This window comes from Camelina sativa, chromosome 13 (genome assembly GCF_000633955.1).
Source record: "Camelina sativa cultivar DH55 chromosome 13, Cs, whole genome shotgun sequence".
NCBI classification, from domain to species: domain Eukaryota; kingdom Viridiplantae; phylum Streptophyta; class Magnoliopsida; order Brassicales; family Brassicaceae; genus Camelina; species Camelina sativa.
The window spans coordinates 21074511-21097979 of record NC_025697.1 but is presented as its reverse complement, the minus strand read 5'-3'; the positions used below and the strand labels follow the sequence as shown (position 1 = coordinate 21097979).

Sequence of the window (23469 nt, the reverse complement as noted above, 5' to 3'; positions counted from 1 at the left end):
AAAAACCTTCCAAGCTTCTCTTCTTCTTCTTCTTCTTCTGCTTCTCGATCTCTCTCACTCGAGAGATTCGAACATGGTTGTCTCAAAGGCTAGCAAAAGCTTATTAAGCTCAGTCTTCAAATCCCGTATTAGAAACGCCGGCGAATCTTCAATTGTTTCCGGCAACAGAGACATCGCCGGAACTTCTCAAGCTGTCAAAGAACTTCTCAGTTCCAAAAACCCTTCCTCTGGTAACCAAAAAGGTTAGATTTTTAAGGCCCAATTCGAACCATTTCAGTAATTGGGATTTTCAGAATGAATGATTCTGTGCAAATGTTTGTGTGTAGATGTTGAGGAATCGTCATTACCTGATCGAGTATCGAATTTGTTACATGGTATGTCTCTTTATCAGTTAAGTTCCTCCTTTAACGAACTCTCTCAAGTTGTTACTTGTATCAATGATCTCTATTCAATCACATTTTCAGTAACTACTTCGGAGAAGAACATATCATTGAAGATACCAAGTTTTACTACTAAGATCCCTTTTGACATTTCGTTGAGATCGAAAGAGTTGTCCCGTGAGAGGAAAGAGAAGCGTGTTTACAAGAAGAACGGTCTCTCACGGCGTTTCGCTAAGATATTTAGAGACTCTGCTCAGAAACTAGGCACCGAGGCTATGTTTGCTGCTTTTGGTAGGGTGGCCAAAGAGATGAGTGTAACTGAATACAGTGCCATGATTGGAGTTTACTTGGAGCATGCGGAGAAAAGCAATGATCTAAATTATGCTCTTGACCATATTGACAAGGCTTTTGAGCTTTTGAAATCCATGAGGGATCGTGGATTCTTGATTGAAGAAAGAGTTTACGGTCCTCTTCTTGATTATTTGACTGGTATGGATATGGTAGAGGAATTTCATAGTTTTAAGGATGTGATTAGTGAGGCTAGTCCTGGCTCGGTTGAGAGACTTGGTTACTATGAAATGCTTCTTTGGATCCAACTTGGCGACGGAGAGAAGATTGAAGAACTTTGCAGTACAATTGATGGTAATAAGGGGGAAGGCTTATCAATCTTACAAGGTTAGCCATATTCAGTTTATGACAACTCTGGTGTTTTGTGGAAAACTGTTAACCTTTTTGTTTTATCTTAAAATAACAGAAAACTATCTGCTTGCACTATGTAAGAAAGACCAAAGGTACCATCTGCAGAGTCTCTTAGAGATAGTAGATGTCACAAAAGTTCATTCGTCGGACCTATTGGCAAACATATTTGAATACCTTGGGAGGTTTTCATTGGATTCTGTTGCAAGATATTTCCTGTATGAACTAAAAGAAAGTGGTAAGAGTGCGTTTGACATAAACCAAGAAATTTTGTCTTGATGCTGACTCATTGCACAATAACATGTTTATGACTCTAGAAAATAATTGTTATAGCATGTGTAATATGTATTCCATTAACATGCACAGATGAAGGAGTGAAAAAAGTTTCGGATCTTATTTCTATCTATTCGACTTGCATCCCAAATACGACGGTAAGGACTTCTCATGAACATTACTGGTAAATTAGTTTTAAAATTCTTTGCTTAGATTGCCCATGTTTTTACTGGTTTTTTACACTAAAGGTTGTGGATACCATATTGAAGTTCAACAAGAAGCATGAAGAACTTGATGTTTTGCCTTCTTCTACATCGTACGAGAAGCTTGTTAAGTATAGCTGTGACTCAAATGAGGTATTTGTTATGCTTGCTTTACAATAATCTGGCTTTATTTCGGGTGCTCTCTCTCATGATTATTCTCTCTTTTGTACTCTAGGTAGTCACTGCTCTTGATGTAGTTGAAAAAATGGGTGAAGCAGGTCTGGTTATATCCGCAGATATCCTACATTCACTGTTACATGCCATTGATGAAGTTCTCGAGTTTGATTTGGTATGCATCCTCATATAGCTTGAATCTAGATCCATACAAAATACAGTTGAACTCTGCTCATATATGAAATGGAGTTTCCTCATACTTTTGACTGCTTCAGGTGCGAAGAATCCATTCAATTATGTGCACAAAGAGTGTGAAACCGAATACTGAGAACTTCCGGAGCATTATACGTTTGTGCACAAGAATCAAAGATGTAACTTCCTGTCTACTAATTTCAGCTTCAGTATATCCTCAAACCCTATATTACAAATGAAGACCTGTCTGTGCTGTTTCTTACAGTTTCTGGTTTGCTTGTTTTTCTAAACACAAAATTTTGCTCTAATATTTTGATTTTTATGTGCAGTTTGAAGGTGCATATATTATGCTTGGTAATTTAAAGAACTTCAATTTGGAACCGAACTCTAGCATGTTCAACTGTATATTGGCTGGATATTTTCGGGAGGTAATATCTAAGCTCCCAATTCATGTTTGCATAATCTGAACTGATAGGTTGTCCATCTTTCTGTGATCTCCCAGCGTCTCTTAAATTCTTTTCAGCTGATGGTTTTTGTATGTTTTTAAAGAAAAATGTGAGTAGCGCGTTAATGGTCGTCAAGCAAATGAAGGAAGCTGGCGTTAAACCAGATTCCATAACTTTTGGTTATCTAATAAACAACTGTAACAATGAGGACGCTATTACTAAGGTAAAATTCAGAATGTTCTGTTTTTTAGATCTTTTGGCTTACTTGTTCTTCTTAACTTGGAGTTGTGTAAACGCCACTACAAAATCTCTACTCTGTCTCTCTTTCTCTGTGTGTTGAGTGAGGAATGTCTTTGTGCCTTTTACAAGTACTACGAGGAGATGCAGCAAGCAGGAGTTCAAGCTACAAAGCGTATTTACATGTCCCTGATAGATGCATATGCAGCATCTGGGAAGTTTGAGAAGGCGAAACAGGTAGGCACTCATACTCTTTCTTTCTTTGGTAAGATCTCGAAAGTGGAATATATAGGTACGTAATTAGAGTAAGAGCTCAATACTTTTATTCTATCATAGGTGCTCCTAGACCCAGATGTTCCAGCTATATACCAAAATGAGCTGAAAAGTGTGCTTATTTCGGCTCTTGCATCACGTGGAAAATGGGCAGATGCCTTGCATATATATAAAGAAATGAGGAAAGCTGAATGCCAAGTAGACCCGAAATCAATTATATCTCTTATAGTAAGTATACATTTTCAATCACTCTTTTTCTTAATACAATATATCAATTGACTGATGATCAGTAAAATGATTATCTCTGTAGGAATACTCTGATTCGAAGGGAGAGTTAAGTACGCTAGTTCAACTGGCTGATGACCTACAAGATGATACTAGTTGGATAGATGGTTTCTTCAGAATGATCTTGTTTGCTGTCCGCAATAGAAAGTCGAGGTAGAGTAAATCACCCATCTCCAGAATTAGTTCTTGTGTGCCCCATTGTTGAATGTCTCATTCTTGATTTGCCCTTTTTGTTGTATAGCAATATTGTTGATTTGCTGAAACGGAACAAGGTCCGGTTGTTAAAGAAAGACATACCTGTGGAAAGTCATTTTGACGAGGTTTGATTTTGTTTCTCTCTTGGACTTCTGAAAACTTTGTTCATTTAGATGTCTCCGACTATGCGCAACGTTCACATTTTATGTTTGAAGTAAAAAACAAAGCAAGAACATTGAGTTAGAACATCAAGCTCGAGTCTGTAGCTAGTAGCTATCTTCTCTTTTACTATATTAGCCTTCAGTACTTTAAGCCTCTCAGTGATTTGCTGTTTTGGATCAGGTGTTTTGGGCAATCGCAGAGACAGAGCCAACCAAAGTGCAGCTAGGAATGGATTTGCTAAGATTTATGAAAGAGGAGCTTGGGTTTGTTCCTTCAAGAAAATGTCTAGATTTTCTCTTACATGCATGTGTTAATGCCAAGGACCTGAAGCACGGTCTATTGGTGTGGAAAGAGTACCAATCTGCAGCACTCCCTTCCAACGTCCTAAGCTTTTTGAGGTAAGCCAACCTCTTCCTCCTTATCTAGATTTAATAGGTTTCTTTGCTCAAGAACGACAGATTTAAGGAACACAAGACAAATCTTGTACTATCATTGGCACAAAAGAGAGTTCATAGTTTACCACTAGGGTTTCGGTTTACGGGTTGCATTAGTTTCAATAGAATGCTATTTATTCTGATAAATAGATCATCAGTTTCCAAGAGATCAAGAGGTTTCAAGGGTTCCAATATATCATTGGTTCTGGTTTATGGTTTGGCAGGATGTATCAGGTTCTACTAGCTGCAGGGGATTCGGAAGGTGCCAAGGTATTGGTATCAAAAATTCCAAAAGATGATAAAGATGTACAACATATCATCGAAGAAAGCCAGTCAGTATTTTCTCAAGCACCTAAAAAGAGAAACCGAAGAAGAAATTGATTGTTTCCCCAACAAAGTAGTGATTTTGTACAGAACTCGGATTACATTCTTACTTGCTGGACTCTGCATAAGACTTGATATGTGACAGGGAAAGGGTGAGGAGGCAAGACTAACCGGCTGAGTAATTTTCAGCCACAGGATTAAAACCTTGTCTCTACTGCTGCACCAGACTGGTCGCAATCTGCACTTGCTTAAGTCCAGTCAAGTTCCGGTTTTGGACCCCAAGTTATGGACTGATCATTTCTTTTCAGCAACTTCGATTAATGTGACAGATACCCAAGATGGTAGTAATCTAAGTATCTAACCAACCCTGACCGGAAGATCAGACATGGTGGGTCAACTATGATTGCTCTGTAACATATAGAATGAATAGGTGGATTCTATGATATTGTAACAGGTTAAAATAATAGTTTTGTTGTTGTGAGCTAACTATCATTCTTGTCATTGCTTCTGCAACAAATTGTTTTGGTGAATCAAATCAGAATTGATATTCATTCTGAACCAGATCATTTTGTTTCTGAGTCAGCTTGACACAAAGGTAATCATTTCATTCAGGTTTCTTCATGTTCAGACAATTGTCTGCAGCTTGTCCAAATAGCTCTTGGACTTGTTTTAGCTCCTTCTCTGTTACAAACAAGGTCACAGGTTGACATCAGCTTCAATTGTCAGAGGCAGTAGCAAGGAAAATTCGAAAAAAAATCCAAATTCTAGAACCACTAAAGAGAACTCCCAACAACGGTTGGATACATCTAATCCTAGTGTGTGTAGCAACCAAGTATGTATACACATTCAAATTTGAAGTGCATAATAATGGATCTGCTCCAGTTACAGATAGACACACCAACAATGAAGTGAAACCCTAAAAAGACGAAGTGGATATTTAAAGCGAAGTTGGCCAAGAAGAGTTACCTGCAGCCTCAAGTTGCTTCTGGAGTTCTTGACCAATAAGATCATTCTCCACCTGAAGAGAAAAACACAGCAGAGAAGCAAAACAGGGCAAAGCAGTTAGACGAATAACTGTGTAATTCGGATTACAAAAAAATCAATGTGACTTTGTTTTACCTGGAGTTCAGCGATTCTTTTGAGCTGAGCTTCTTCACCACCTTCTGCCAAGGGAAGTGCAGCAACCAAAGCATCAAACTGTTTAGCAGCCTTAACTAAACCGGCACTGAGCTGCTTAGGTTGCTCAGGAAAAGGGGTAGCTTCATCAGTAACCGTGGTTGCAGCAGCAGGTGGTTCAGGGTAATTAGGTGAAAGCTGGACAGGAGGTGCATCCCTTTGCAGTGTTCCAAAAGCATTGAAAGTGATAGAAGCAATCGAATTCACTTGTTCTTGCAACTGTGATATTATATCCATCTTCAAAACACCTTGAACGACAAGAGCATTAACCAAAATTGGTACTCAATTCCTAAAATTTATCAACTATGATTCAGAAACAAACTGCTACAAAGTCCAATCTCAATCCCAAAGTTCTAGCTTTTTTCAACAAGATTTGCTCTTTTATACCCTCACCACTATCCCTAAGAAAAGCTTAATACTTACATAGACAATGGCGATTTCTCAGGTGCCTAAATCGATTCTTTCTAAAAACACGGTGAAATTTGAATCAAGGAAGACAATTAATTCTCCGATGAGATCGCCGGAGCAAGGGATTGAAGGAAGAGTCTAACTTACCCGTCGACTAGATTTCTCCGGCGACGCAGAGGAAAGTGTTGTTGGAACGACGACAGAGAAGAATAGCCGTGACTTGGGCTTTATTTTTTTTTTTCTATTTTTCGTTCTGGATTTGGGCCGAATCGTTTAAATATGGGCTTTAAAAACGTGGCAAGCCCAAAAAGGCATGACTGCGTGACAAAATAAAACTCTAACCGAACAAAATCTAAATCAAATAAACCTACTGGTTTTATTAAACCAAAGTCGGTTTGAATTTAAATTTCGTAGTACCAAATTAAACCGAAGCGTATAAACCAAGATATTTGTATTTCAAATATATTCATATTTTAAAATTAATTATTATCTATTCTTTTATTTATTCTTTTTAGCATTTTTAAGATAAAAATCAAACTAAAATTTTTAATTAACCGAATCGAAATCAAATCGAGTAAAAATATGTTACATATATATATATTTTTTATGAACAACCAAAAATATTAAATATCTAAAAGAGATATTTTAACAAAAAAAAAAAGAGATTAAACTGTTTTTTTTTATGTCTAGATTTATTATTAATTACAAATTATGAGAACAATTACATATGATTCTACCATGAACAATTAGACATAATTCTACATATGAGATCAAACTGTTTTATCTTTATTTTTTTAAAAAAAATAGTCAGTGGAAAACATATGTGGTTAATAATAGTTGAGCTGAGTAGTGAAAAAATTCAAGCCAAAAAAAAAAAAAAAGTCCAGTGGTGGACACGAGACGATCATCAATCTACGGCCATAAAAATTAATCATTTTATTTCAATTAAGAAAAAAACACAAATTCAATAAATATTTCATTTTTATTCCTATCCTTTGCTTTCCAACACACGACTCTCTCTCAACAGCAAAACAACAATAACGAAAAGAAAAAAAAAAAAACAATCTTGTTCTAACTTCTCCTAAGAGCCACAGCATCAATGGCGTCTCTTCTCGCAAACGGTGTCTCCAGCTTCTCACCACAACCCACTTCCGATTCCTCAAAATCACCAAAAGGGTTTCACCCAAAACCCGAATCTTTCAAATTCCCATCTCCCAAATCCCTAAATCCAACAAGACCACTCTTCAAAATCAGAGCCGATGTCGGAATCGACTCACGTCCCATCGAAGCTACCGAATCATCAAGCTCAGCCGATAAGCTTCAACAGTATTTTCAAAATCTCGATTACGACAAGAAGTACGGATTCGTCGAAGACATCGACTCCTTCACGATCCCTAAAGGCTTATCGGAAGAAACGATTCGGTCGATTTCGAAATTGAAAGAGGAACCTGAGTGGATGCTCGAGTTTAGGTTCAAAGCTTATGAGAAGTTTCTGAAACTTGAAGAGCCTAAGTGGTCAGACAATAGGTATCCTTCGATTAACTTCCAGGATATGTGTTATTACTCTGCTCCCAAAAAGAAACCAACTCTGAATAGTTTAGATGAAGCTGACCCTCAGCTTCTTGAGTATTTCGATAAGTTAGGTGTTCCTTTGACAGAGCAGAAACGTTTAGCTAACGTTGCTGTTGATGCTGTTCTCGATAGTGTTTCAATAGCTACTACTCATAGGAAGACTCTTGAGAAGTCTGGTGTCATCTTCTGTTCTATCTCTGAAGCTATTAGGGAGTATCCTGATTTGATTAAGAAGTATTTGGGAAGAGTTGTGCCTAGTGATGATAATTACTACGCTGCTTTGAATGCTGCGGTTTTTAGTGATGGGTCTTTCTGTTATATCCCGAAGAACACTAGATGCCCTATGCCTATTTCGACTTATTTCCGGATTAACGCTATGGAGACTGGTCAGTTTGAGAGGACTTTGATTGTTGCTGAGGAAGGGAGTTTTGTTGAGTATTTAGAAGGATGTACTGCTCCTTCTTATGATAAGAATCAGCTTCATGCTGCTGTGGTTGAGCTCTATTGTGGGAAAGGAGCTGAGATTAAGTACTCTACTGTCCAGAATTGGTATGCTGGGGATCAAGAAGGTAAAGGTGGGATTTACAATTTTGTCACAAAGCGTGGTCTTTGCGCTGGGGATCGTTCCAAGATCTCGTGGACTCAGGTTGAGACAGGGTCAGCGATCACTTGGAAGTACCCTAGTGTGGTTTTAGAAGGCGATGATTCAGTTGGCGAGTTTTACTCTGTTGCGTTGACTAATAACTATCAGCAAGCTGATACAGGGACCAAGATGATTCACAAAGGGAAAAACACAAAAAGTAGAATCATTTCAAAGGGGATATCGGCTGGGCACTCGAGAAACTGTTACCGTGGTCTTGTTCAGGTTCAGTCCAGAGCTGAGAATGCTAAAAATACTTCGACTTGTGACTCAATGCTTATCGGTGACAAAGCAGCTGCTAATACCTATCCTTACATCCAGGTTAATATGTCTATGATCTAATCTTTATTATAAGCTGTTAACTTCTGTCTGCCTGTTCTTGATTGATTGCATATAAATTTTGGTTGTGAACTTCTCTTCTAATTTGTTGTGGGTCTGAAACATTACCAGGTAAAGAATCCATCTGCGAAAGTAGAACACGAAGCAAGTACCTCAAAGATTGGAGAAGATCAGCTATTCTATTTCCAGCAGAGAGGAATCGATCACGAGAGAGCATTAGCAGCAATGATCTCTGGATTCTGCAGAGATGTTTTCAACAAGCTACCTGATGAATTTGGAGCTGAAGTTAACCAGCTTATGAGCATCAAGCTTGAAGGATCAGTGGGTTAAAAGCAAACCTCACATTTACAGAACAGTTAAGGAAACAAAACAGAGTCTTTGTGCTTCTCTATAAGAACATTTGTAGTTTCAGTCTCTGTAAAACTTTGTATTATGTAATGTTTTGGTAGTTTTATGTGAATCTTGTGAAAGGTGTTGTTAATAGTATAACTCTTGCTAAAAACATGAAAGCAATAATGTTTACAGAAATGATCTTTGTAATAAAACTTTTTTGTGCACATTCTTCTTTCTTCTAATACAGTTCTTGGTAAATATTAGAAAATTGTAGAATCGTCAGGAGGAGGATCAGTGAAAAGAGATTGAATCTCTTCTAGGGATTTGCCTTTAGTCTCCGGAACAAGCGTGGCTATGAACACAAATCCAAGGCCAATCACTGTGGCAAAAATCAGAAATGTTCCTGCAATAAGTAAAACGTTTTTAGTTAGGTGACAACAACTTTACTTTCAAGATTCCGAAATTGTGAAGAGACCATATGTTTTTGCCAACTTATATTCTTTAATTAATTACACCTTAAAACAAAATTAAATATTATACCTGTGGAGCTCCACTGAAGCAAGAAACTGAAGGAATAAGCAACGAGCAATGAGCTTATAGAGCTGACCAAGTTACACATTGTTCCTGCTGCTCCTTTCACGTCTACTGGATATATCTAGTAAAGGAAATAAAACATTATTACTTATGTAATGGATTTAGCAATTTTTAGATGTCTGTGATGTTTCTATATCTATTTACCTCTGATGCTATGATCCATGGTATTGTCCCCATACCTGATCCGTATGATCCAAAATACACCTAATTAAATAAACACGAAAAAAGACGACTATTGAGATTATGAAAATTCCTTGTATTTTATATCAAATCGGATAATTTATAAACTATATATTCTATCTTTGTTCAAAAAGAAAAAAAAAATTATATATTCTAAATCCTTTAAACTTAAAAACCTAAAACAAAATTGACCTAGTTCTTTATAGATTATATAAAATTTTAGATTTATTCTCAATTATATTAATTACCATAACACTAATCAGAGACAAGATAGGTGTTCCTGTCTCCCAGCAATGGTTCTCCTGCAGAACGAAATAACCGGAAAATTTATGGTCCGGTTTGATAAAAACTAAAAGCAATTTCTGGTTTAGTAGAGAAGATGGAACAGTAATTAAGCATGCCTTCAAGAAGAATGAAATGGCTGTGGCAAGACAACCCAAGAACATTCCAGCTTGAGAAACCTACACTCAGTCCCAATAAAAAAAAATCCTAAACTTTCTTTAAAAACCGAACAAATTAATCTATCCATTTCTTGCACGAGTTTGAGATTTTGTTTTACCAATAGGAGCGTACGTCTTCCAGATACATCAACAAGCACGGTACCTAAAATGCCTCCAAACATCTACAAGAATGTGCTTTAAATTTATTTGTTTAAAAATGTATCGAAAAAAACTATGGAATTATATGCAAACATTCTCTATGGTCTTATCTTAGTATAACCTGAACAACTGATGTCGATATGAATCCAAAGTGACTCGATACACCTGGATCATCGGATGATTAAGGACCATTCAATGAAGTTTAATCATCCTTATGGTAAATATAAAAACAAGATGGTCCATTGAAGAAAAAGAATAGTTACCGGTAGAAATGAAAATGGAGCCAGTGTAAAAAGAATAACCGTTAAGACCTCCAAGCTGAGGCAAAGCTATAAGAACAACTCCAATCTGTATAATGAACCAATTTAAACAAATAAGTCAAGAAAATGCAAAAAAAAAAAAAAACAGTAATGCTTTTGATGTTTTTAACCTTTTGAAGAGATTTACTTACGGTAAGTGAGAACGCATATTTTCGCTGAAATAGCTTGAAGAAACCGCTGCCATCGATGTCTTGTTGTTGTCTAACATGTTCTGTATAGTCCTGATTATCATCAAATTGTTAGGAGATTTATGTTATTAAAATATATATATATATATATATATATATATACTTATATATGTAGATCATATGGATTATATCTTTACTAATATCTCTGCTGCTTCATCTGATACATCAGATGTTGCTCCTCTAAGGCTTAACAAAACCGCCTTAACCTCCGTTTCCCTCCCAACTTTAGCCTACAAAACGAATTAGTTTATTTGATTTAAGCTTTAAGGTTTTGCAGAGCAAGTATTCATGTAAAGATATAATGTTTCCCTTTGACTCACCAAAGATTAAGAAAAAAACACTAATCCTTTGACCAATAAATATACGTTAATTTAGTGATAAAAGTATCATGTTTAATTACACTTTTAAAACAAACTGTAAATTAAATGTCAAAGAATTTTTGTAATTAGTTTATATACAGAGATGAAAATGTTATGTTTTACATTTGGTAAATACACACTATAAATGTCTGTGGCTATCGGTTTTGGTTTTTGAAGTATCCAAAATATACTAGAAAAAAAATCACAAAAAAAAAATACCGTATTCTTATGTAATGTGTTACCTTAAAATTGAAAATAATAATCTAACATACACATATAACACAAATATAAAACACAAAATATATAATAACTGAATAAAACAAATGCTTACTAGCCATCTAGGAGATTCGGGGATGAAGAAAAGAAGAGGCATAACCATTAGAGAAGGTATAGATCCTGTCCAACAGAACACAAAAACTATTAGTACTTGTTTTTTTTTTTGAATGAAATGAGAAAGTTTGATTTTTGCATTTCGAAAAGAATTGGTCTTAATTACATACCCAAAATGGCTAAATTGCGCCATGCAACGACTGTTCCAAGTGCATAAAAGACCGATATACCAACACCCGCAGATAGCTGTAGAACATTCAAAAATTTGTGTAATAAAATTCTATTATAGTTTTCAAGATTTTAGTTCTCTTATAATTTACCTGTGCCAAGGAAGAAGCAGCTCCTCGCAAGTTCCTTGGGGCTATTTCAGTGATGTAAACCGGTCCCTGTGATTAATAACGATTGTCACATCATATAATTTGTTACAAAATAAAAGCACCAATATATTTTAAATCTTGTTTTTAATAAGTCTCAGAAGTTTATAATACCTTTTGAATTGTATCTAATCTAATTAACCCCAAAACTTACAATTTCAAAATATGCTCAAAATAATCGGATTGAACACCACTAGTATTTTTACTCATTCATACCAAATATGCGCTAATTCCGATCGAGATCCCTTGCAACAACCTTCCGAGATCAAGCAGCCAAACATCCTGTTGTTCAAACAATTAAAGAACAACAATAATAATAAGATACAATAAGTAGAAACAATTTATCGACTTTCTTTATAAAAATTTAAACCAATGTATAATTTCACTTTTTGTCCAAAATAAAAATTTATAATTTCACAAACCTTGGCAAATGCAATAGCAAACCAGCCGATTACGAAGAGGATGTTAGTGATCCATATTGTCTGGTTCGAAAAAGAATCACACAAAAGAATTGTATATTTTTATAACCATAACTAATTGTAATAAAATTAACTTCTAACATTGAGAACTAATCATTCTTCGGGAGAAACTTACGTAGACACGACCAACCAAATCTGTTAATTTCCCACAGATTAATGCTCCAAGGATTAATCCAACCGTCAATATTGATCCAAACAGTGAATACTGAATTTTTGAAAGAAAAAAATAACAGTAATCGAAAATTAGTTGAACCAGAACCAAAACCAAACAGATAACCGGAATTAACCGAAAATAAAATAAAATAGAACTTGTTACATCAGCTATGGAGAGATTCAAGTCTTGCATGATACCGGACTGTGTAGGAGCTGAGTATCCGATCTGTAAAAATAATATTAATTACACGAAGAGAAGAAAAAAAACAAGTTTTATCGAAATCTGGAACTGACGATTAAACATGCATGAACCAATTTAGTTTTCGATTAAATAATTAAGAATTAGATTGTTAGAAAATCAAGCTTAGGAACTCACAATGCATCCAAAGGCAAAGGCACCGCAAGAACCGACAATGAAAGCAAGAACAAAAGGTTTTGTAGAGGCTTTTGATATTTCCGACAGAAGTGAAGAAGATGATGCTCTACTCGGAGAAACTAATAATAAACCTTCTTCTGCCATTTTACGAAATGTGATATTATGAATCAAATTTGCTTCGGTTACTTTCTTTGTTGTTTACATTCTTTGTTCTTTAACAACAACAACAAAAAAAATTGTGAAAGGTATGATAAGTTTTGTTTTAGAAGTAGATGAGAACAATTAAAAGAGATCGGAAAGCTAATTTAGATATTTTTTTTAATATAAATTGAGATAAATCTTGTAACTCGTGCAGCAAGAAATTGCGGAACTGAAAACACACACAAACTGTACATGTTTCCTTTTCTTATTTATTAGTACTAGATTTATTTGTTTTTCTAATGGTTATCACGTTTGCTTTTGTTTCTTTTTTTCATGGGCATATAAAATTTTTTAAAAGATGAGTTAATTGTATGGTATTTAAGAAAATACTTAAACAGCAATGGAGGGCAAGTAAAACACAAAGCACTTTAACTACTCTATGCCTTAACTGATGTTAATGTAGTAAACATAACCGGAGATCACTTTCGAGATCGCAATATACAACAACAAAGCACTTAATTTATGGGAATATTTAACATAATTATATGAGCACATGACCCAATATATAGTAAACAGCATATCAAGGAACCACTTTTGTTGTCTAATATATATAGTATAGCTAATAGCTTGCGTCTTGAGGTCTCAAAGTTTAGAGGTAGTATCTTAAATTTTCTTTCTTCCTTGTTTTAGAAAACTGTAGAATCTTGAGGATGAGAATCAGTGAAAAGAGATTGAATTTCTTCTAAAGATTTGCCTTTGGTCTCTGGAACAAGCTTGGCAGTGAACACATATCCAATGCAAATCACTGCCGCAAATATCACAAATGTTCCTGCAATATAATAGTTTTATTTCCCAAGTTCATGCATGAAGAAGATCATTAATTTATAACATTGTTTTTTGTATAATATATATAGTATAGACTAATTAGTTACCTGTGGAGCTCCACTGAAGCAAGAAACTGAAGGAATAAGCAACGAGCCATGAGCTTATAGAGCTGACCAAGTTACAAACCGTTCCTGCTGCTCCTTTCACGTCAACTGGATAAATCTAGTTAAGATAATGGGAAAAAAGTGAACTATTAATTTACAGTGAATTAACATTTATAGATAATGCGATTTTTTTTTTCAATCTTTAGTTTACCTCTGATGCTATCGTCCATGGTATCGATCCCATGCCTAATCCGTATGATCCAAAATACACCTATATGTAATATATATGATAGAGTTAATACAAAAAGCAGGACAATTTTTATGGTTTTGGCATTGTTTAAATAATGGTCTTTTCTTCTGTTAATAACGGTTTATTTAATTACCATAACACTACTGAGAGCCAATATTGGTGTTCCATTTTCCCAGCAATTGTTCTTCTGCATGAGTAAGAAAACCAAAAAGATTACATCTTGGTTATTCAAAACTGAAAACCAAACCACCGGTTTAGTAGAGTCGTTATATAGATAATAGGATTAGTAAGCGCATGCATGCCTGCAAGAGGAATGAAATGGCTGTGGCAAGACAACCCAAGAACATTCCAGCTTGAGAAACCTACAATCACTCTCAAAAAAGAAATTATTTTTCGAATCAAAATAATTAACCTATCCATTTGGTTATCTACACTTGCGATTTTCGGGTTTTAAGATTTCTGTTTTACCAATAGGATAGAACGTCTTCCAGATAAATCCACTAGCACAGCTCCTAAAATGCCTCCAGATATCTACAAGAATTAATGTGTGTTTTTAATGATCGGTTAAAATGGATGTATTCCGAGTGTTAGCCAAAAATAAAAAATAAAAAAATACATGCTTTATGATCTTATATTAGTAAAACCTGAACAATAGATGTCAATATGAATCCAACGTCACTTGATACACCTATTAATCTGATAATTATTGACTGGTCGATAGAGCAAAATCATGGAAGAAGAAGAAGAAGAGAGAATGAAAGCTTTCTTTACCGGTAGAAGTGAAAATGGTATCGGTGTAAAAAGTATAACCATTTAGACCTCCAAGCTGAGGCACAGATATAAGAACAACTCCAATCTGTGTAAACAAGAAAAAAAATCAAGAAAATGCAATATATATAGTGTTTTCAATTTCTGTTTCATTTTTTTTACCTCTTTTTGAAGAGTTACTTACAGTAAGTGGCAACACGTATTTTCGCTGGAACAACTTGAAGAAACGACGGCCATCGACGTCTTGTTGTTCTTCAACATGTTGTGTATATTCCTGATGACCATCAAAATTAAATGTTGGAAAATCGATCAATGTAAAAAATATATATAGATCATATGTATGACTATTCAGTATTCAGTGCATATAGATTTATATATCCTTACTAATATCTCTTTTGCTTCTTCCGATACATCAGATTTTGCTCCTCGCAGGCTTAACAAAACTGCCTCAACCTCCTTCTCCCTTTCCACTTTAGCCTACAAACAGATTTTTTATCAATGATAAGAGCATTTAAGACCAAGAATTTAACAATGTTAATATCCATATATATACATGTGAAGTTAAATGTATTTTGACCAAACAAGTAAATGCAAATGGATAAAACAAACAAGTGCTTACTAGCCATCTAGGAGATTCTGGGACAAAGAAAAGAAGAGGCACAACCATTAGAGAAGGTATAGATCCTGTCCAACGAAAGAACACACAAAAAAAACATTAGTACAAACTTTTTGTTTGAAGGAATGTTCCATTTGTGCAATTCGATATGAATCAATTAATCTCCTTCACATACCCAAAATGGCTAATTTGCGCCAATCAACGACTGTTCCAAGTGCATAAATAACCGATAGACCAACACCTGTGAATAACTGTATAGGACTTTTAAAACTTATATTACATTTTTCATAACAGGTTTTCAGGAATTTGGTTCACTTAATTTACCTGCACAAAGGAAGAAGCAGCTCCTCTCAGGTTTTTTGGTGCTATCTCGCTGATGTAAAAAGGCCCCTATGATTTTATTAATCATCATCAGATGATATGCTTTATTACAAAATTTCATGCCAACAAATAACTTAAATTTAATTTGAAATCTCATTTAAAAACACCTCTAGCTAGGGTTTTAATTCATTCATACCAAATACGAGAAAATTCCCACCGAAACCCCTTGCAATAACCTTCCAACATCGAGCAGCCAAACATCCTTTGTGACAAAAAGGAAAAAAAAAAAAACATAAACAAAAATAGTTAAGAGAATTAAAATCACTTATAAAGTTAAACAACTGCATTTCATTATTGATTGTAATGTAGCATAAATTAAGAAAACTCAATAAAAGTCGTAAACCTTGGCAAATGCAATAGCAAGCCAGCCGATTACGAAGAGGATGTTAGTGATCCATATTGTCTGGTTCGAAAAAGAATCACACAAAAGATTATTATAACCATACTACAATTAACATTTGAGATTGAGAACTAATCATTCTTCACTAGAAACTTACGTAGACACGACCAACCAAATCTGTTAATTTCCCACAGATTAATGCTCCAAGGATTAGTCCCACCGTCAATATCGATCCAAAAAATGAAAACTGAGAGAGAGGTAAAAACGAAAATAATAATAATATTAATTGAAAATTAGCTATCTGAACCAAAAAATCCGATCAAACCGGAATAAACCGAAAGAGAAAATAAAAATGAAAAATAATAATTGAACACATGCATCAGCTATGGATAGATTCAAGTCTTTTATGATACTTGTCTGTGTAGGAGCCGTATATCCGACCTGTAAGGAAATAAAATCTGGTTGATGAAAATTAAAATTGAAACATGCATTAACCCAATTATGATTATATATATATATATATATATTATGAGTTTAGGAACTCACAATGCAACCAAAAGTGTAGGCACCACAAGAAATGGCAGTGAAGGCAAAAATTAAAGGTCTCGTCGAAGCATTTGATATTTCAGACAGAAGTGAAGAGGATTTACTAGGAGAAGCATTTGGAGATTGTAATAATAAAGATTCTTCTGCCATCTTTTTAGAATCTGAGATTATAAATCAAAGTGTAATTAATTAACACAATCACAAGAAAGCATAATTAAACTTCATCAAAGAAAGAAGGAGAGATATATAAATCTTGGAAAAACGCAAAAAACCTTTGTTTGTTTTTTTCTTTTGTATTTGGAAGATTGTTGGTCTCCTCAAGTAGTGGAACTACACAAAAAAACACAGGTTGTGTTTCCCCTTTTATGCTTTAAGTTGGAATTAATTAGCAGGAAATTTTGTAACAAAAGTGGGGGCTGGGCAAAGTAAAACAAATAAAGACTATCACCAGCCAACAACCACGCAGGGTCATGTACTCACGTGCCAACTACCAAAATATATATCCACCACACAACTTATGTGACTTGAGAGTTGAGAGTACTCTTGAGACTTTTTCAACGTATGTTTTATGGGCTTGTTTACTTTGTGAGTTTTGTGGCTTAATGAATAAACTTTTATAGTCCTAATGATTCCACGTGTATATTTAAATAACTTGGGCACTTCTTGTTACATAGGCCCATTTAAAGAAGCATGTGTATATTCATTATTGTTTATTCTTATTTTCCTTTTTCCTTTGCGATAAATTTTTTTTTACTTAAATTTATAGAACTTGGGCGGTCAAACCCGACGTAATTTATGGGAATATTTAACATATTAATTCGCACATGGCCCAATCGTAAAAAACATATCAAGAACCGCTTTGTTTTCTCAATCTAGCTAAAATAGCTAGAAGTCAAAGTTTAACTATTGTAGAAAAGGGTCCTTTTATCCTTATCTTTTCAGAAAATTGTAGAATCTTCAGGAGGAGAATCGTGAAAAGAGATTGTATTTCTTCTAAAGATTTGCCTTTGGTCTCTGGAACAAGCTTGGCAGTGAACACATATCCAATGCACAACACTGCCGCAAATATCACAAATGTTCCTGCAATAATAATAGTTTTATTTCCCAAGTTCATGCATGAAGAAGATCATTAATTTATAACATTGTTTTTTGTATAATATATATAGTATAGACTAATTAGTTACCTATGGAACTCCATTGAAGCAAGAAATTGAAGGAGTAAGTAACGAGCCATGAGTTTATAGAGCTGACCAAGTTACACACTGTGCCTGCTGCTCCTTTCACGTCTACTGGATAAATCTAACAAAGATAATGGTAAAAAATAAAATTTTAATTTACAATGAATTAACAATTTAGCTTTTTTTTTTTTGTTTTTTTTTAAATTTTGTTTCCTCTGATGCTATCATCCATGGTATCGGTCCCATGCCTAATCCGTATGATCCAAAATACACCTAATACGATAAATACACAAAACACAATTTCATAATTTTGGCATTGTTTATAATTGTCTTCTGATTAAAACTGTTTATTAATTACCATAACACTAATGAGAGCCAATATTGGTGTTCCATTATCCCACCAATTGTTCTTCTGCATGAGTAAGAAAAGAAAAAGAAAAAAAAAGATTACATACCGATTTTTCAAAATTGAAACCAAGCCACCGGTTAAGTATAGTATATAGATTAGTAAAGCATGCCTGCAAGAAGAATGAGATAGCTGTTGCAAGACAACCCAAGAACATTCCAGCTTGAGAAACCTACAATTGCTCCCAAAAAAAATATTTTTCGAAAGAATTCTCTCAAAAAGACCTATCGATTTGGTTATTTAATTACACTTGCGGTTTCCGTTTTAATTTTTGTTTACCAGTAGGAGAGAACGTCTTCCGGATATATCCACAAGCACAACACCTAAAATGCCTCCACACATCTACAAGAATGTGCTTTAAATGATCGTTAAAAGAATATGTATTGTGTGTAAAAAAAAAGAAAGAATAATATGTATGACTTCTAGTGATGCTTTATCATCTTACAAAAGTACAACCTGAACAATAGATGTCAATATGAATCCAACGTTACTTGATACGCCTGTTAATCATATAATCATTGATTGTTCGAATAAAAAGAAGATATATGAAAGAAGAAGAAGGATAAGGTTTTATTTACCGATAGAGGTAAAAATGGTATCAGTGTAAAAAGTATAACCATTAAGACCTCCAAGCTGAGGCATAGATATAAGAACAACTCCAATCTGTGTAAAACAATGTGTTAAATAATATAATCAAGAAAATGTGCAAAGACAATAATGTTTTCAATTTCAGTTTTAATTTTAACCTTTTTTTGAAGAGTTACTTACAGTAAGTGGCAACGAGTATTTTCGCTGGAACAATTTGAAGAAACCATGTCCCTCAATGTCTTGTTGTTCCTCAACATGCTGTGCATATTCCTAATAATCATCAAAATGTTGGGAAATCAATGTAATATATATATATATATAGATCTATCATATATATCTCATGACTATTCAGTGCATATGTATAGGTTTATATATCCTTACTAGGATATGTGTTGCTTCATCTGATACATCAGACCTTGCTCCTCGGAGGCTTAACAAAACCACCTCAACCTCCTTCCCCCTTCCCACTTTAGCCTACAAACAGATTTTGCCAATGATAAGAGTATTTTATAAGCCTTTGGTACTTTTATCGTATTTATGGGTTGAACAAGAAAAGAAGAGATTATGCTAAGCAAACAGGATCTGATTTTTTTATAACGCAATGTTATGTTTACATGTGAAGTTTAACGGGACCTAGAGTAGTATATAAGGGACACTGGAATCCTATATATGAAACTAAGCATGTGAACACAAGCGTAAATGCAAATGTATTTTGACTAAACAAGCAAAATGCAAATGGATAAAACAAACAAGTGCTTACTACGACAAAAAAAAAAAAAGCTAAAGGAAAAACACGCGCCTCACGCGCTGGCGAAAAAATTCTCTCCCGATAATGCGGTCCCTTTCTTTCAACCTTCACCTTCGCCAATCTCGGCGACGGCTCCCACCGGTCCCCATGACCAAAAAGAAGCCTAAAAAGCCTCCCGGCGGTCTCCCCACTGGAACCGTTACATCTAAGTCTCTTTTGACCAAATCCTCACCGCCTGTTTCCACAGAACCAGCTGGTTCAGATTCGTCAGATCTCCGTCCTAAGGACCTACCTGAGCCCAATTTGGCCTCAGAAACGACAAGTACCCACACTCCTGCCCCCAAGCCCCTTCAGTTGTTCAAGATGTGGTGAGTGCAAACCCTAATCGCACTGTTGCAGCTACAGGAGTCGTATCTTCGGTAACGGTACCTGCAAAGGAGCTCGTAGCACAAGATGGGTCTTCTCAACGAGAACAACACCCAGTGGAGAAGGATTCAATTCATCCCAAGCAGATGCCTGTAAAATCCTCTGTCGTATCAGACTCGCCCTGGAAGGATCTTCTGAAGGGCAACTCTATCAAAATGGAGAAAAAGGTACTCCTTTCACTTTGGAATCTGGGGAGGTGTGTGTCACAATTCCGAACTCTGTGATTGAAAAGAACAAAAAGGCGTGGGACAGTTTCATCCTTGGACAGTTCTATGAAGAAGCACCTCCTCGTGGTGCAGTTCAGGCGATTGTCAATGGGATCTGGAGTCGACAGCAAAAAGATATCACAGTCTCGAGAATGGAGGGCAACTCCTTCCTGTTCAGAGTCCCATGTCCAAATGTACGCCGGAGAATTATGAGCCAAAGTCTCTGGCAAATTGACGGTCAGTCCATGTTCGTCGCCAAATGGTCCCCTGAGGTTCAACCAACCAAACCGGAATTATCAATGGTTCCAGTGTGGTTAGAATTCACGGGTGTCCCCTTGCAATTCTTTAACAGAGATGGACTCTAACACATTGCGGGGCTTGTAGGTCATCATGTGTGTTTTCACCCTCACACTGAGAACTTTATCAATGTCGAAGTCGCAAAAGTCTACACAGTAATAGACCCCCGTAAGCCGCTTCCTGAAGCCGTTAACATCCGTTTGGAGTCTGGCCAGATCAAAAGGATCCACGTATCAAGTCCCTGGCCCCCCTCACTATGCAGTCATTGTAAGAAGGTTGGGCACACAGTCTCTCGATGTTCGAAAGCACGGCCTACCTGTAACTCTTGTGGTTCGGTGAAGCACGAAACAGCATCCTGCCCTTGTGCTAAAAAAGAAAAGAGTCAAGGAAAACGTCCCAGTCAAAGCCAACTTCCTTTGGTGGGTGCACCTGTTTCCAATGTCCCTATCAGCTCTGTCCCTTCACTCAAAGCCCAATCGTCGGATGCTCAAGAGGCAGTTGTACCAACGAAGTTACCCCAAGTGCAGGGCATTTACCCACCTAAGATAGGAGAAGTTCTTCTCGTGGCTGAGGTAACTCGGGATCAAGTTTCCAATACTAGGGAAGGAGGCTCTTTGATTCAATCATCGGTCCCAAAGAACCCTTCTGTCTCTTCGGTCAAAAGGACACAAGCTATTGGTTTTGATGACGGGGAGCTTTGTATCGACTTGCGGGAAAATATGTTTGCTCAACTATCTCCAAATCAAGTTGCAGTAGGTGAGCTGTCTTCAGATAATGCTTCTGATAATCTCTCGGAGGAGGATGATAATCCAGAAGAAGAAGAAGATCGTTTTTTGAAAGTTATCTCCAAGCGAATGCAGAGAAAGAACCTGCGACAGTTCAGGGCGGGAGGCCCTTTAAACCTCTAATAACCCCATTCCTTTATGGATATTTTTTGTTGGAATGTAAGAGGGTTTAATGATAAAATAAAGAGAAGAAGTTTTCGGAAATGGTTGAAGCTAAATCAACCGCTTTTTGGTGGGCTTATAGAGACCCATGTCAGCCAACAGAACTCGCAAACTATAGTATCTCGCGGGTTCCCAGGCTGGAATTTTGAAGGGAATTACGAGTTTTCCGACCTCGGTAAGATATGGATCCTCTGGCATCCTACTGTATAGGTATCTATCTTAAGCAAATCGTTGAAAATGATCACTTGCCTCCTTAAGTTACCATATGTTCCTCAGCGGATTGTCATCTCAGTTGTTTACGCATCCTCCACCTGTTGTGCATCGAGAAAGTTGTTATGGAATGAAATTGTGAGTCTAGCAACTAGTGCGACAGTTGTGAGCTNGATAAAATAAAGAGAAGAAGTTTTCGGAAATGGTTGAAGCTAAATCAACCGCTTTTTGGTGGGCTTATAGAGACCCATGTCAGCCAACAGAACTCGCAAACTATAGTATCTCGCGGGTTCCCAGGCTGGAATTTTGAAGGGAATTACGAGTTTTCCGACCTCGGTAAGATATGGATCCTCTGGCATCCTACTGTACATGTATCTATCTTAAGCAAATCGTTGCAAATGATCACTTGCCTCCTTAAGTTACCATATGTTCCTCATCGGATTGTCATCTCAGTTGTTTACGCATCCTCCACCTGTTGTGCATCGAGAAAGTTGTTATGGAATGATATTGTGAGTCTAGCAACTAGTGCGACAGTTGTGAGCTTACCGTGGGCTGTATAGGAGACTTCAATCAAATACTTTACCCCCATGAACACTCCACACCGCTGGCTAATCCCTCTCAGCCTGGTATGCGTGATCTTCAACAATGTCTTGACTTGACTGCTTTATGTGATCTTCCCTATTGTGGGAACACATACACATGGACGAATAAGCACTCAATCGGTCTTGCTGCTAAGAAGCTAGACAGAATAGTCGTGAATGACCTCTGGCGGATAGAGTTCCCTGACTCTCTGGCGGTCTTTGGTGAACCTGCATTCTCAGACCACAGCCCGGGATGCCTGTTTCTTGACTCTGCCAAACAAAAGTCTAAGAAGCCATTCAAGTTCTTATCGCTACTGAATCAACATCCTGATTTTGCACCCTTAATCAAAATGTGGTGGGAGGCTCTCCGATTTGATGGGACCAAGATGTTTGCAATATCAAAGAAGCTGAAATTTCTTAAAGCGGTAATTCGTGAGTTTAGCAAGGAAAACTACTCAGGCATTGAGAAGCGGGCTTAGGAGGCTTATGCAATGCTTCTCCAGTGCCAACAAGACCTCCTTGCAGATCCTTCTGCTTTGTTGTGTCTCAAAGAAAGGGAAGCTCATCAGGCATGGTGCACTCTCGCACTGGCAGAAGAGTTGTTTCTAAGGCAGAAATCTAGAATTTGTTGGCTTAAAGAAGGGGACAAGAACTCCAGATTCTTTCATAGGGTGGTGCTCTCCAAACAATCCCAAAATGAAGTGATCTTCCTCATTGATGATTATGGCCAGGTGGTGGACACAAAGAAAGGTATCCAAGATCTTGCAGTGGATTTTTATAAAAAGTTGTTTGGAAACTTGGGTTCCTCTTCAGCAGCGACTGTTGCTGAACTAGCATAACTCATCCCACAAAGGTGCTCCACCACTGCCCTGCAGATCCTTAACGCACCTGTCACACCCGCGGAAATTAAAAATGTTGTGCTCAACCTGCCCAGAAACAAATCACCAGGTCCAGATGGTTATTGTGCAAAGTTCTTCATATCTCATTGGGTAACAGTAGGGCAGGAAGTCACGGAAGCAGTGCTCGAATTCTTCCAATCTGGCAAGTTGCTGAAGCAATGGATTGCGACTATTCTCTCCTTGATCCCCAAGACTCCGAATGCTCAGAAAATCGGTGATTTCAGGCCAATAGCTTGCTGCAACACCCTGTATAAGATTGTCTCCAAGATTTTAGCTAACAAGCTTAAAAAGGTGATCCCTGAGCTAATATCAAATAAT

General features: G+C 36.4%; 5 protein-coding genes and 1 pseudogene across 7 annotated transcripts; 2 read left to right on the top strand and 4 right to left on the bottom strand.

The window, feature by feature from the left end:
* LOC104737331 (pentatricopeptide repeat-containing protein At4g04790, mitochondrial) lies at positions 22 to 4595 on the top strand. The gene is given in 17 exon segments (XM_010457477.2): positions 22 to 242; positions 327 to 374; positions 465 to 1055; positions 1135 to 1314; positions 1443 to 1507; positions 1598 to 1705; positions 1788 to 1901; positions 2002 to 2097; positions 2248 to 2346; positions 2468 to 2587; positions 2734 to 2838; positions 2938 to 3102; positions 3185 to 3312; positions 3401 to 3479; positions 3697 to 3914; positions 4175 to 4302; positions 4305 to 4595. Coding segments are annotated over 17 exon segments (2460 nt in total). The 5' UTR covers positions 22 to 73; the 3' UTR covers positions 4352 to 4595.
* LOC104737332 (mediator of RNA polymerase II transcription subunit 21) lies at positions 4691 to 6094 on the bottom strand. Of its 3 annotated transcripts, none has more exons than XM_010457479.2 (4): positions 6006 to 6094; positions 5394 to 5698; positions 5241 to 5292; positions 4691 to 4955 (listed from the first exon to the last, which is right to left on the bottom strand). In XM_010457479.2, the coding sequence occupies exons 2-4, from the start codon at positions 5685 to 5687 to the stop codon at positions 4879 to 4881; spliced, it is 423 nt and encodes a 140-aa protein (XP_010455781.1). In that variant the 5' UTR covers positions 5688 to 5698; positions 6006 to 6094; the 3' UTR covers positions 4691 to 4878. The 3 variants fall into 3 exon arrangements, with proteins under 3 accessions (XP_010455781.1, XP_010455782.1, XP_010455783.1); XM_010457480.2 differs by having other exon boundaries at positions 5874 to 6060; XM_010457481.2 differs by having other exon boundaries at positions 5394 to 5687; positions 6006 to 6060.
* Positions 6861 to 8968, top strand: LOC104737330 (UPF0051 protein ABCI8, chloroplastic). The gene is made up of 2 exons (XM_010457476.2): positions 6861 to 8391; positions 8521 to 8968. The coding sequence occupies exons 1-2, from the start codon at positions 6958 to 6960 to the stop codon at positions 8737 to 8739; spliced, it is 1653 nt and encodes a 550-aa protein (XP_010455778.1). The 5' UTR covers positions 6861 to 6957; the 3' UTR covers positions 8740 to 8968.
* Positions 8846 to 12987, bottom strand: LOC104737329 (sugar transporter ERD6-like 15). Its single transcript, XM_010457475.2, has 18 exons — positions 12695 to 12987; positions 12482 to 12544; positions 12281 to 12370; positions 12109 to 12168; positions 11903 to 11968; positions 11633 to 11698; positions 11483 to 11558; positions 11314 to 11378; positions 10761 to 10853; positions 10567 to 10656; positions 10379 to 10463; positions 10237 to 10280; positions 10076 to 10138; positions 9918 to 9977; positions 9765 to 9818; positions 9481 to 9540; positions 9283 to 9397; positions 8846 to 9145 (listed from the first exon to the last, which is right to left on the bottom strand). The coding sequence occupies exons 1-18, from the start codon at positions 12836 to 12838 to the stop codon at positions 9003 to 9005; spliced, it is 1437 nt and encodes a 478-aa protein (XP_010455777.1). The 5' UTR covers positions 12839 to 12987; the 3' UTR covers positions 8846 to 9002.
* Positions 13277 to 17038, bottom strand: LOC104737327 (sugar transporter ERD6-like 14). Its single transcript, XM_010457474.2, has 19 exons — positions 16938 to 17038; positions 16666 to 16826; positions 16498 to 16560; positions 16277 to 16366; positions 16123 to 16182; positions 15916 to 15981; positions 15723 to 15788; positions 15574 to 15649; positions 15402 to 15466; positions 15167 to 15259; positions 14967 to 15056; positions 14786 to 14870; positions 14659 to 14702; positions 14483 to 14545; positions 14317 to 14376; positions 14148 to 14201; positions 13976 to 14035; positions 13768 to 13882; positions 13277 to 13664 (listed from the first exon to the last, which is right to left on the bottom strand). The coding sequence occupies exons 2-19, from the start codon at positions 16813 to 16815 to the stop codon at positions 13522 to 13524; spliced, it is 1443 nt and encodes a 480-aa protein (XP_010455776.1). The 5' UTR covers positions 16816 to 16826; positions 16938 to 17038; the 3' UTR covers positions 13277 to 13521.
* Positions 17442 to 23469, bottom strand: part of LOC104737326 — a 12882-nt pseudogene continuing 6854 nt past the window's right edge.